Raw genomic sequence first — 12,662 nt, 5'->3', positions numbered from 1 at the left:
CCTGTTCTAATACAAAATGCAAAGGGCCACGCAAGGGGAGTCTGGGGATCCGGCTAGGGGGAAGTCAGGTTGGGGACACAACTAGCTTGAATTTAGTGGGATATATTTATGTGGTCTGCAGTTAATTCTGCTCAGAGTTAAGTTATTACTAACCATGCTGGCTTCCAGGAATGGCTTCCAGAATACTCCTACCACCCACCATGGGTCTCAGCCTCCATCATCACGCCACACTGCACTGAAGGTCTCACTGCACTGCAGGATATGAATGAGCCCTAGGGCTCTGGCACCCCAGGAATGTGGAGAGTGGAGGAGAAAGTGCACGATTCATGCATCACAACATATATCATCATGTCTTAGTGCAACTGACATGCCTGGTGGTGGGGAAGGCTGGGAGTTCTAGACAAAACAGTATGCAGAACGGCCACCCAGGAAGCAACTTGCATGTGCATGGAAAGCTGAATGACCTTTTTATTCTGAATTCCGCAGAATTTTCAGTCAGCTTGACAAAGGATTTGGGAAAAGGCCTCTGGCAGAGAACCTGGGCTCGAACTGTAACAGTTTAATTAGAATGTATTTATATATTACTGGTGAGATTAAGACTTAGGAGGAGGAGGAAGAGGAGTGAAAGGCATCTGCCCGCAAGAACGTGAGAAGGGGAGCTCCCCTCAGCCTGAAGGTCCCCGACAGGAGGCCTCTGCCCCCATCTGCGGGGCCTGGGAATGGAGGTAGGAAGTTGAGATCTTGTCTGAGCCAGAAATGCATCAACCCAGGCTGCAAACAGTGGCTACAGCTGTTCTCCAGAGGACATGTCCTTGGTATTGAAAAAGAAGGGAGACAGAAAAGACTTCTCCACCACACTTGTGGTTTCGGATATGACACAGACAAGAGGCCCAGCTCCAAACACAAAGGAAAGCTGACACCATATGTGAGCAGAGTGTATAGGAGTGCACGTGTTTTCACTCTTCTATGGGGACTCAGGAAAGGGGGAGAGTATATAGCTCAGTGGTAGAGTGTGTGCTTAGCATGCATGAGGTCCTAGGTTCAACCCCCAGTACCTCCATTAAAATCAACAAACCTAATTACACCCACCCAACAAAAGTAAACAAACAAATAAAATATTTTTTAAAAAAAGAATGATGCAGTTAAAAACTGCTCCAAATAAATAAAACAAGACTGGCTACAAGTTGCTAACTGTAGAGGTTGGGTGGTTGATATAAAGATGGTCATGACATTATTCCATCGTGTTTGTGTTTGAAGAAAGTGCAGCACACTGACCACTATTAACAGCTAAGTGCTTTTCGTTGGAGACACATGAAGGAAGTGAAATGAGGTTTTCAATTCAGTTTTTTTCTTTAACACATAAAGACCACACTCTAAGATAATCCACCTCAACCTTTTTCAAGGAAAAAAAAGGAAGACTCAAGGAAGACTCGGGTTTTCATTAGATTCTCCCAGCTCAGGTCTAAGACCACCACTTAGACTCCAAGGCTGTGGACTGCAAGGGTCTTACTTGGAAGCGCTCATCCGTCTCATTCTCTCCGATCTGCCGCAGAAGGTCCCCACTGGCTTGTCCGATGCTCCCGGCAGCGGTCAGCACGGTCTGTCGAGGCTACGAACACAGAGCACACCTTAGTGGGAAAGAGGATGCGTTTCCTCCAGACGCGGCAATGCGGGAAGAGGAGCCCTGCGGGACAGCCCCCTCCTGCACCTCAGTGAGACTCTCCAAGTATCCGTAGACAAGAGACACACCTGTTCCAGGGGAGTGTGTGCAAGGGAATGCCCAATGGCTCACACACCAGCCATGGCTGGATGATGTGAAATGTTCAATGAATGAGCTCATTCAGCTGGTAGGAAGGTGATACGTGCTTTGTGGAAATTAGGGGACAGACTTGTATCCCCTCGAAGTGTGTTTCTGTCATGTGTTAGTTTCTGAGGTTACATTTAATCAACTACCCTCAGTGGGGGAAGGGAGCCTTCCTACTAAGAGCTCAACTGGTCTCAAAGGTTGAACCATCGCTCCTGCACCCGGTTCGCCAACTCCAAACCCCACAGCGTGGCAGCACGCCCCATCAGGATGGAAGGGACAGCTCAGGAAGCAGCGCCCCATGGGACTCAAAGGCTGCATGGTCTCATCAGAGCCCGAGTGACTGCTCGCCCGCAAGCTCACCTCTCCGGAAGTAGGCTGCACAGCTTTCAGCAAGTCCGACACTGCCCCGGCCAGGGTCCTCGCAGCCCTGAGCAAGTCCTCCCCACTGCCCACCTCGTCGTCCATGAGGGCCGCCAACAGCTTCACGCCCTTGGACATCTCCGTCAGGTTGGAAGAGATGGTGGTGATGGCACAGCCCACAGCTGTGTAGTCGGTGTCCGCAGGGTCACCTGGGACAGAGAAGGACCGTCACCATCAAAGGAGGGCGGTCAAGGCTGGGGAGCGCCCAGGTGGTGACATGGGCAGCAGACTCCCCACCATCCTGCAGGAGGCAGACGTCTCCCCATCTCCAAGGTGCTGCTCCTCATGGGGCCCTTTCACCCCGAGGCCTCATATACAGAGGTGCTGAGCACGAGCACCTTTAAAAGTCCCAAGGAAATCTCAGCATTTCAGGGCAGTTTTTCAGAAGACCTCTCCAAGGTCAGCAGCTGAGAGAGGTCAGCTCCGCTCCTGAAACCCCCAACACTGCTCAGTGAGGCCAAGACCTTTCTTGGCTCTCAATCGACAGTGCGAGGCCTGGAGTCGTGCTTTGCAGAGGAGACCAGTGCCAGACAAGATAGAAGAAGGCACCTGAGAGCAAGCCATTTTCCGATTATAAGCTCTTAGAGGGGAGAAACTGGCCTCAATATACCTTGAAGTATGTCCAGCAGCTTGACGAACAAGGAGAAGAGCTAAGTGAGTGCTTTTTACTGATGATACATGATATGGATAAAAAGGAATGAGATGTTCCCCCATTTCTCCTGGGTAAGGGGGAGAAAATGCTGAAGCATTCCGAGTGCCTAAAAATAGACTCTCCTCTCAGAATAGGAAAATCTGTTGTTTCAATCAAAGAATAAGAACTGTGTGTTTTTTAAAAAAAAAAAAAAAAAAAAAAAAAAAAAAAAAAAAAAACCACAATACACCACAAATCCCTCAGGGACTTACCGGCTGTGAGGTTAACAACTGAAGCTGTTCCAGCTGTGATGGCATCGACTTGAGAGTGGATTTCATGTTTGGATTCGTCGACTTTATTCTGAACCCATACCCTAGACGCCTGCAAAACCAGACAACTGCATGACAGGATTACCCAGGAAACCAGAGAAGTCGTGCGGTAAAATGAGACCAGCGTTCTGGCTCCCCTCTTCTTACTGGGCGGGCCCAACAAGGCCCTTAAGTCATCTTGACCCATGTCCCTCACAGGCCTCCTGCTCAGTCATTCAGGCTGCATGGCGTGTGAATTCTCAGTGCTTCTTACACTGGTTATGTTTTAGTTAATTTTTAAGATCTTGGAGAGAAAAATTCTCTGTGGCTTTCTTTAGGTAAGTTCAATTTAAATAAATGAGAATAATTAGTATCTCCAACAACTGTTGCTAATTTCCACCTTGTTTTTTAAGAGAATGGGGTTAGAGTTAGGGTGTTTCAGCTCATGAGGGTTCTCTGTCAGTGGAGGAACCGTCTTTGTTTACAGTATGTGTGTCAGGTTGCCATGTTATGTTTCCTGGTAGGATCTGTTGGGTGGGTGGGGGCATCGTCAAGACCCCTGCCCTGGATCCAGTTCTACTACTAAGAAGTGATGTGGCCTCGGGCAAATTTCATCCAGGTCCTGTGCCTTCCGTTTCTTCTACTTTAGAAACTCAGTGGTCTTTTAAAACCTTTCCAGTTCCTATGTTTTATGTTCATTTGATCTATAAACAGCAAAATTTCTAGCATTTCTGATCTTAGCCAATAAAACGATCATTTACACTGAGAATGATAACCCTATGGTAAATTAAGGTGCTTATCTGCTTCCCAAAACATCCTCCAAAAGTTAATCTTGGTTCAGGGTATCTCTAGCACTAATTACCTCTTGTAAATTAATTCTTTGGAAATTGGTGAAGCAAGAATATTAAATCCAGATATTTTAAAATTCTATCTCAAGGAGGGAGGAGCACAGCTCACTGGTAGAGCATATGCTTAGCACACAGGAGAGTCCTGGGTTCAATCCCCAGTACCTCCATTAAAAAAAAAAAAAATTCAGTCTCATCACTGTGCTGGATATGGGAGTCTGCCGTATGTGTTTTTGCTCTGAAGTTCCCCAAAGCAAAATGTTTAATGACTTCAGATACTCGGGAAAAGTAGCCCTGAGGCTGCTGCACCCTGCAGGTGTACAGGTACACAAATGAAAACCACACCATGCAGGGAGAACCTGGAGGCTGGACAAGGCGAGGCTACAAATTAAGTCCTGGTTCTGGTCCGTTTGATGGCCCAGCAGTCTGACGGCAATGGTTTTTTCCACCTCGGCCCCCATCAAAATCACATTGAGAGATGAAAAACCACTGACACTCAGGCCCCACCCCAGCGACACTGATTTGTTTGGTCAGACCTGGACCCTGGGCTTTGTCCTTAAAGCTCCTCCAGTAATTCTAATGTGCAAAAGCAGGGCAGAGGATGACGTGGGAGCCAGTGCTTTGCAGACTTCAGTATGTACACAGAACCGCTGGGAACTTCACTAAAATGCAGATTCTGATTCAGGAGGTTCTGAAGATTCCGTACCTCCCGTCAGATCCTAGGAGTTGCCAATGCTGCCGACCTGTGGCTCACAATTTAGGCAGCAAGGGGCTACAATTTCACACCGCAGCAGCTATAGGAAGGCAGCTAATTACCCTGCCCCACTGAAAAGCTCAACAGTAGTAGCCCAGCAGTTCACAAAGCGTGGTCCTCAGACCAGCAGCCGTACCTGAGAACTTGTTGGAAATACACATTCTCAGGCCCCACCCCAGACCCACTGAGTCAGAAAAAATGGGAGAGGAACCCAGCAACCTGTTTTAGCAAGCCCTCCGAGGCCTGGTACAGTTTGAGAACCATTGGTATTAACAACAAAACCAGCTAATACTCACTGGGCTCTTACGATGTGTTAGGTACTTGGCTAAGAAGCCTTGAACATGATTGGATTATTGAGTCTTCACAACAACCTGACTCACGAATGACAAAGTGGAGGCCTACAGAGAGGAAGCTGCCCAGATTCACACAGCCATTGAGCGGGGCACCAACAACAGCCTGCAGCACCTTATGATCCTCTCCCCCTGCAGGTGCACCTACAGAGACTCAATCTCGTGAAAAAAATACAGATTTCCACTTCACTGAGCTGGAGACAGAGACTCCCCTAGCTGAGTCCTCCCAGAGCGCATCACCCTGCTATCTGCCAGGGCAGAGACATCGAATGAGAACGACGCACAGTGCTCACCATATCCTGGCCGAGGGGCGGCAGGGAGTCAAGCTCGCTGAGGTCGTCCTGGGCCTGCTGGACGGCGTGCATGCTTGTGTTGATGGTCCCCATGAGGGCCTGCTGGGCCGAGGTCTGCAAGGGCAGGTAACACAGAGGGTCATCACACACTCCTGGACTGACACAGCCCTCGACGAGTGCAAGGAAACTGAACCTGGCATCAGGATAAAGCAGCCCCAGGGGACATCTCAACAACGGCCCGAACCACCTCCTATTTCAACTGTGGGCCACAAAGAGTTATTGCACTACATTAAAAGAAGATTAAAAGTGGCTGTTTGCAATAGAGAGATTATCATCAGCAGAGTGTGGAGAGCTTAATTAGCTGACAAGGAGGCTCAGAAAGAGTCCCTGCAGGGGAGCTAAGGGGCTCCAGTCCTTGAGGACTGATGACAGAGGTCTCGTGCACAGGATCACGAGGGTGTCACACCAGAACTCTTCTCGGTAAGTAAGTTAAGGATTCCATCCAAACCCACAGTCGACAACACGTCTCCAGAGTCAGATCAATGTCGACCTTTCAGGCTCTTCAGCTTGCAAAAAGTTCTTGCCCTGAAGCATGGGGTTCCGGAGCAGACTGAGACAGGCCCTGAGTCGGGCAGACCAGCACAGTGGAGGGAACCAGCGATCTGCTCAGGGGAAACGTGTGGATGGGAAGCGACCTGTCTACTTCTAAGGTTCTCTGAGGGGTACCTGGGCCAATGAGCAGGCAGGGGAGCAGATCACAAACCACACGGAAAGGGGACTGGCTCTCGTCCAGCCCTAGAGGACACCTAGGACCCCAGACAGGGCACTGCCAGACCCACCCATTTAAAAGAAAACACACTGGGAATTAGGCATGGGGACCACACAGCTGAAGAGCCGGGGTCCAGACAGGAGCTAGAGAGAGTGTGGATGACACACACAACCTGTCACCATGGCTGATGTCCCCCACCCCGGAACCAGAGGCAGCATACTGAAGGGCAGGGCAAGTCCCCGGGAAGCCTCACCAGCGGGGGCATGTGGCCCCGGTGCATCTGCCCCACCGTGACCTGCTGCTGCGGGGAGGGCATGCTGCCCACGTTGAAGGTCTCGGGCCCGCTGGAGCCTGAGCGCATCACGGCCGGCAGCGCCACCGAGCCGTGCTCCACCTTTCCGGTCCGATTGAACTGCTGCTGCAGGATGGTGGACCTGCGGGGGACAGACGCTTTGGTCACTGTGAGGTGGCCTCTCACATGCAGAGTACTAAGAATCTACCGGGGCCATCAGCGTTCGCTGCCTCATGCTCCGGCAACCAATTTAAAAGAGGCAAATACAGACAGAATCATGAATGAAGTAGCAGCACTAAAATGCTCAGGAGAACCCTGAGATGAATGAATCCTTTTATAATCGGTAACATAAATAACTGCTCCCAGTTTATCTATTTAACAGGCTCATGGTATTACGCTATTCATCGTTCTTGAAAGACACAGAAAATAATGATGCTCCAGGCACAAGTGAATGCTTTGGACACAGTCATCTATTATTTGGTAAATTCTACCTGAAATAGTACTCATTCAACACGGATCTACTGCATGCCTGGTTCTATTCGAAGCACTGGGGACAGAGATCATTCATCTTCAGCTTGAAGGAAGAAGTATGGGAATGAACTTAAAATCTCCCACAGCTGAGCTCTGCTTCCCTAGGTCGAAAGTCATTGACCACAGAGGATGTGTAAAGACCTTCGGAGCCTTGACGACTGGCAGTCTTCGGCACCTCTTCCAGATGATCTCAGCGTAAGTCTGGGAAGACTAGGGCATCTAGCAAAACTACTTTCAGTGTTTTACTCCTTGCTAGTTTCTTGAAATGATCGGTGAGTGCAAAGGACTCTATGAGCGCAGGAAGGTAAGAACCTGAGGGCAGCCCAGATAAGTCAGCAGCCCGGTGGGCAGACGCACAGGGGAGAGTCTGGGGGAGTCTGTGTGCATGTGTGGGAGGTGGGCAGGATCGGTGAGCAGCTGCATTAAGGCACCTGTGTCCCAGGGTTCTGGAATCATCACAGGTCACTCCTTGTTGCCCAGGGCAAAGGTTGTGAGCCATGCTAGGACACCAAGCAACAGGCATCCATGGAGAAACATGAATGTCTGCAGAGGGGTTGGCACTAGGGAGGATGGATCTACGGCTCCACTAGACCAGCCGCATTCCGAGATCTCCACCAACGCCCAGTACAGGGAGAAGCGGACGGTCTAGTGATCAGGACCTACCTGGACCATGCTACCTGCTTGCCTTGACCAGACCCCACCAAGATGCCCTCTGCAGTGCATACGGGCTATAGTGGCCCCAGGAAGGGGAGGGTCCCAGCACTCCGGGCTCAGACACTTAGCTGCTCCGAGGAGAAGTTCAAGTGCATCAGAGCCCTGAGAAGTGAACAGCTCACTCTATTAGGAAGCACTAGCTTCCTCGTGTCCATCTAATGGTCATTAACAATTCCAAACACTTAAGGTCTTTTTGCCACAGGGTAGCAAACAGTACTTGAAATGCATCGTATCAAATCTGGTTCCAACTTGAGTACTAATAGGGGACAAATGGAAGAGCACCTTCAAGGTGATGATAAAGCAAATTGTGAGAACGTGGCACAGAGTGGCCACGTTAGAGAAACAGTTATTATGACTAAGCAAGCTCGGTATGCTGGAACATGTAGAGCTTCCGGGCAGTGTACTGTAGGAGACAGCACAAGATCGAAATCTGAGTCCTGGCTCTGGACATGGGTGCATCTCAACTAACCTATACTGAGTTCCAGATTCCTCATGTGCAAACTGGAGATGTTAAGATCTAGCCTACCTCTTCCACAGGGATCAATTGAGCCAGCAAATTGTGTAGTGTAGATAAGAAAAGTTATCATTCCAGTGCTCTATTTAACATCACAAGGGCAGCTGAACAGTTTCCCCAGGAGTCTTACTTATCCAATGTTACTTACTTTTAATCTCAGTTTCTTCGTTTATAAAATGGGGCTAAACTGAGATTATTCTGAATTTAAAATGATGCAACAGCAAACATTTATTTTGTACCAGGTATTGTTTTATGTGCTTTATTAATTTTATGTGCTTTATTAGTAACTCAGTCATCAAAATAAAGCTTATGAGGTACTACTGTCAATCACTATTCTCATTTTATAGATGAAATGAAGGGGGCAGAGAAGATTCATCATGTACCCATGGCCACACATTAAAAAACAGACCCCATAAAGGGGGTGGGAAGGGATAAATCGGGAGGTTGAAATTTGCACCTCTTGGGGAGTGATGGAAGTGTGAGGTATCTTGGCTGTGGTGGTGGTTTCATAGGTGTAGACATCTATCAAAACTCATCAGAGTGTACACCTGAAATATGTGTAATTTACTGTACAGAAATTAAACCACAATAAAGTTGTTTTTAAAAAGTTTTTTTTAAAGTTAAAAAAAAAAAAAACAGACCCCAGATTTGAACCAAGTAACTCTGGCTCCAGGGTCCACGTTCTCACCACGTCCCTCTGCTGCCTCGTGACATGGGTATCAAGTGTGGCAGGTGACAAGCATTCCATAAACAGTAACTCCTCCACTGGCTAGGCCCCCGCCCCAAAAGGCACAGAACTAAACTTGGACTCGAGGCTTTGAGGAAAATGATGTAGTTTATGAGATTTAAACCAGAAATTCAGAAGAGGACTCATGAAGGCTCACTGTGTCTAAAGATGGAATTAAACCCATTTTGTTCAGCGTTTCCCTGAAATCCCCAGGCTACCCCCACCCCAAAAAGACACCCTCAACACTGGTGATGAGGATCTGAGCCCCGTACTTCGAGAAGCAAGACTCATCTCTCTCACCCACCGCCACCTCCTCCGCACGAGGGACTTTTGGGCAGCAGTCCCAGAGCTGGCCCGAGGAAACCTGCCAGGCCGGGGAGAAGGCGCTTCTCCAGTTCTCCCAACAATACGTACTTTTTGGGGGAAACGGATTCTTCTAACATAGTTGACTCCTCGTCGCCCTCTAGTCCAAATCTGTCTTTACTTTGTTTCTGAGGTAAAACAGACAAAAATGAAAGTCAGCTGGTCCAGACACAAGACCCTTTTAAGAGACCTTTTAAAAGGAGTCACACAAGCAGAAATGTTGAGGTTTACCCAGGTTCTTTGTATTCGATATTTAATAAGTGATGGGTGAACAAAAGCAATAGTAACCGTGAAAGAGAAATACATAATTAACTAATGTCTTCTGTATTCATTATTGCACAGACTTAATTTTATACAGTTAAAATCAAGACATAGATATTAATATTTCTAGTAGAACCTGGCGATCTCAGTGGTCTATATCTAGAAGCCTTAGGAGAGGTTTGTGTATATACCACTATGGTATGTAAGCCCCTATTAAATTTGATTTTAAAAAAAGAGAGAGAGAAAGAGAAAGACAGAAAAAAAAAAAGGAGAAACACAAAGAACATTTTCAGGTGCTCAACCCCATTTCTATAGATGCTGGAAAGCAAACATAATTATCTGGAGAGGAAGATGCTAAGGGGGTAAGCTAGGCTCACCCACTAGCTAAGTGATGCACTATTGCTCATTACCTGGCAGTTAGTGACACAGATCAGAAATTCTCTAGGATATGAGGTCACAGACTGCACACTCAAACAATCTTAATGTTAAAGATTAAAGTAGTAAAAAAAAAATTAGAAGTAAATTAAAGTTACATGGTTTTTTCTTTCTTTTTTTTCAGGTAGCTATATTATCTAAACTGAGTCTTTTAATAAAGAAGCTCTATTTTTGGTACAGCACAGCGAACCATGTTCAATATCTCATAATAACATCTAATGAAAAAAATATGAAGACGAATATGTGTATGTATGTATAAATATGACTGGGACATTGTGCTATACACCCGAGATGGACACATTGTAACTGACTGTACTTCAATCTAAAAAAAATTTTTAAAAAAATAAAGAAGTTCTATTTGCATCAGCATGAAATACCTTTTTGAGGATGATGTCAATGTAGCCGGCAATCAGCTGGGATATCTGCTCCCCCTCAGTGGTCTGTACCGAATAGTAGCTTTCCTGATACTCCCCAAAATCCTGGGTGGGGTAGAAATCCCACATTAGAAGAAATACCGCACCATCAGCAGTTTCAAAGGTGAGGGGGTCCGGTTCTGGACCAAGTTCTGGCATACACTCACTTTTTCTTGCTCATCCCCTCTAAACACAATGGAACACCCTAAAATGTTTTTTAACAAACAGCAGTCAAAGAGTTCTGTATGCTCTGAAGGTGGACTGGCAGGAGATCTCAGGACCTGAGGGGCCAGTCTGGTGAATTCTTGGGTTTTATTCTCTATCCCATCTCCCCAAGGCTGGGAGCTGGAGAGGTCTGAAACTTGGAAGTTCCTGAGAAGCCTGTTCTCTCCGGCCAAGGGACCAGGAGAGGGGAAGCCCAGCAGAGACCTCGCTGGGAGTCTCAAGCAGCTCTACAACCCAGGTTGCTGCTCAGCAGCAGCTGCAAAGCATTGAAACCCGGCCATCCCAGGCACTGCTCCACAACCCAGGCAGGCAGTGGTCTGATTCCTTTTGCAGCAGTGGCCAGAGCAAGGCCCTGTGCCTCCCTGCCCACCACGCAGCAGCATAAAGAGACATGGACCCAGTGGCTTCTCCCTCCCCTAACAAAGGTCACCCAGCAATAGCAGGTAGCCCAAGCAAGTCCCTTCTTCCCTCACAGACAGCACCAAAAGGCTTTGAGCAGGAATGCCAGCAGCGTCAGAAGAACAAAGCAGTCCAGAATAGCACTGCAAGGGCTCAGAAAATTAATTGCCATTGCAACTCATGTCCATAGAAGTAACCCAGCACACGACACACTAAACCTAAACAAGATGACTGTCTGCTAAAATAGAACATACAAGACCAAGAGTCTCCTAATAACCAAAATGTCTAGGATGAAATTGAAAATCTCTATTCAAGTCAAGAACCAGGATAACCACAGTGCAGAAAAGGCTACTCAAATGATGCCAATACTGAGATAAGTCAGACGATGGAATTATCTGATGAGAACTTTAAAGCAGCTGTCATAAAAAAAAAAATGTTTCAACAACCAATTACAAAGTCTCCTGAAACAAATGAAAAAAAAAATGCAACAAAGAAACATAAGGCATAAAAAAGGACCAAATTGAAATTATAGAACTAAAACATGCAATAACCCAAGTAAAACAATTCACAAGAAAGATTAAACAGAAGTGCAGAGATGACAAAGGACAGAATCAGTAAACTCGGAAACAGATCAGTAGAATTTATCAATTGAAACAATAGAAAACAGGCAAAACAAGATAAAAAAGAGCGTCAGGGATCTGTGGGACAATTAAAAAAGACCTAACATCCATATCCTCAGAAACACAGGATTGCAGTCCCCCCCCAAAAAAATTGTTAAAAGAAATAATGGCTGGAAATTTCCCCAAATTAGTGAAAGACATAAACCTACAAATTTAAGAAGCTAAGCAAACCCCAAAATAGAATACAAATCAACCTACAGACCAAGAACTTTTGAAAACTAGAGAAAAGAAAATCTTACAAACATTCATAGAAAAGCAACATGTTACCCCAAAATGAACACCAACATGAATGATAGAACATTTCTAGTCTTGAAACTGCAGAGGCCAGATAGGGGTGGGACGACATTCCTCAAGTGTCACAAGAAGGGAAGCGTGGATCTCGAATCCTCTGTCTGGCAAAATGATCCCTCATGAATGCAGGGGGAATAAGAACTTTCTTAGGAAAAAACCAAGAGAACTTGTTGTCGGCAGACCTACCTTCAAAGAACGACTAAATGAAGCTCTCCAGACACGCAGAAAATGGAAACAAAAGAAAGCAGGGAACTTGAAGAAGAGAAAGAACAATGAGATGGATAAAAAGAGAAGTAAATATAATTGACTATCCTTTACTTCATGGATTTTCTTCAGTCACATTTTATGGTTGAAGCAAAAGATATAAGACCATCTTATGCAGTAGTTAATGTATCTAGAAAAATATGTAATTATACTCAAAAAAGTATGGAGTGTAAACAGGCTTAAATAGAAGGAAGGTTTCTATATTTTACTTGAAGTGGTGAAACACTGATACCGGTAGGCGGTAATTAATTTCATATGTATAAGGTAATATCTAGAATAATCACTTAGAGCACTATACAAAGAAATATGCTCAAAAATATTACAAATAAATGAAAATGGAACTCTAAAAAAATGTTCAAGTAACCCACAAGAAGGT

The 12,662-nt window shown here is 46.3% G+C and overlaps 1 protein-coding gene across 8 annotated transcripts in view; it reads right to left on the bottom strand.

Annotated features, from left to right (window-relative positions):
* The window catches only part of TLN2 (talin 2), a 395,955-nt gene that overhangs the window by 121,921 nt on the left and 261,372 nt on the right, over positions 1-12,662 (bottom strand). For all 8 annotated transcript variants that reach the window (XM_074366238.1, XM_074366233.1, XM_074366231.1 and 5 more), the window contains 7 exons: positions 10,392-10,493; positions 9,370-9,446; positions 6,431-6,611; positions 5,409-5,522; positions 3,131-3,239; positions 2,168-2,376; positions 1,511-1,609 (listed from right to left, as the gene is read on the bottom strand). In XM_074366238.1, the coding sequence (XP_074222339.1) occupies positions 1,511-1,609; positions 2,168-2,376; positions 3,131-3,239; positions 5,409-5,522; positions 6,431-6,611; positions 9,370-9,446; positions 10,392-10,493 (891 nt within the window). The remainder of the gene's footprint in view (positions 1-1,510; positions 1,610-2,167; positions 2,377-3,130; positions 3,240-5,408; positions 5,523-6,430; positions 6,612-9,369; positions 9,447-10,391; positions 10,494-12,662) is intronic.

This window comes from Camelus bactrianus, chromosome 6 (genome assembly GCF_048773025.1).
Source record: "Camelus bactrianus isolate YW-2024 breed Bactrian camel chromosome 6, ASM4877302v1, whole genome shotgun sequence".
In the NCBI taxonomy this organism is placed as follows: Eukaryota; Metazoa; Chordata; class Mammalia; order Artiodactyla; family Camelidae; genus Camelus; species Camelus bactrianus.
This window is presented reverse-complemented; position numbering and strand designations above follow the sequence as displayed.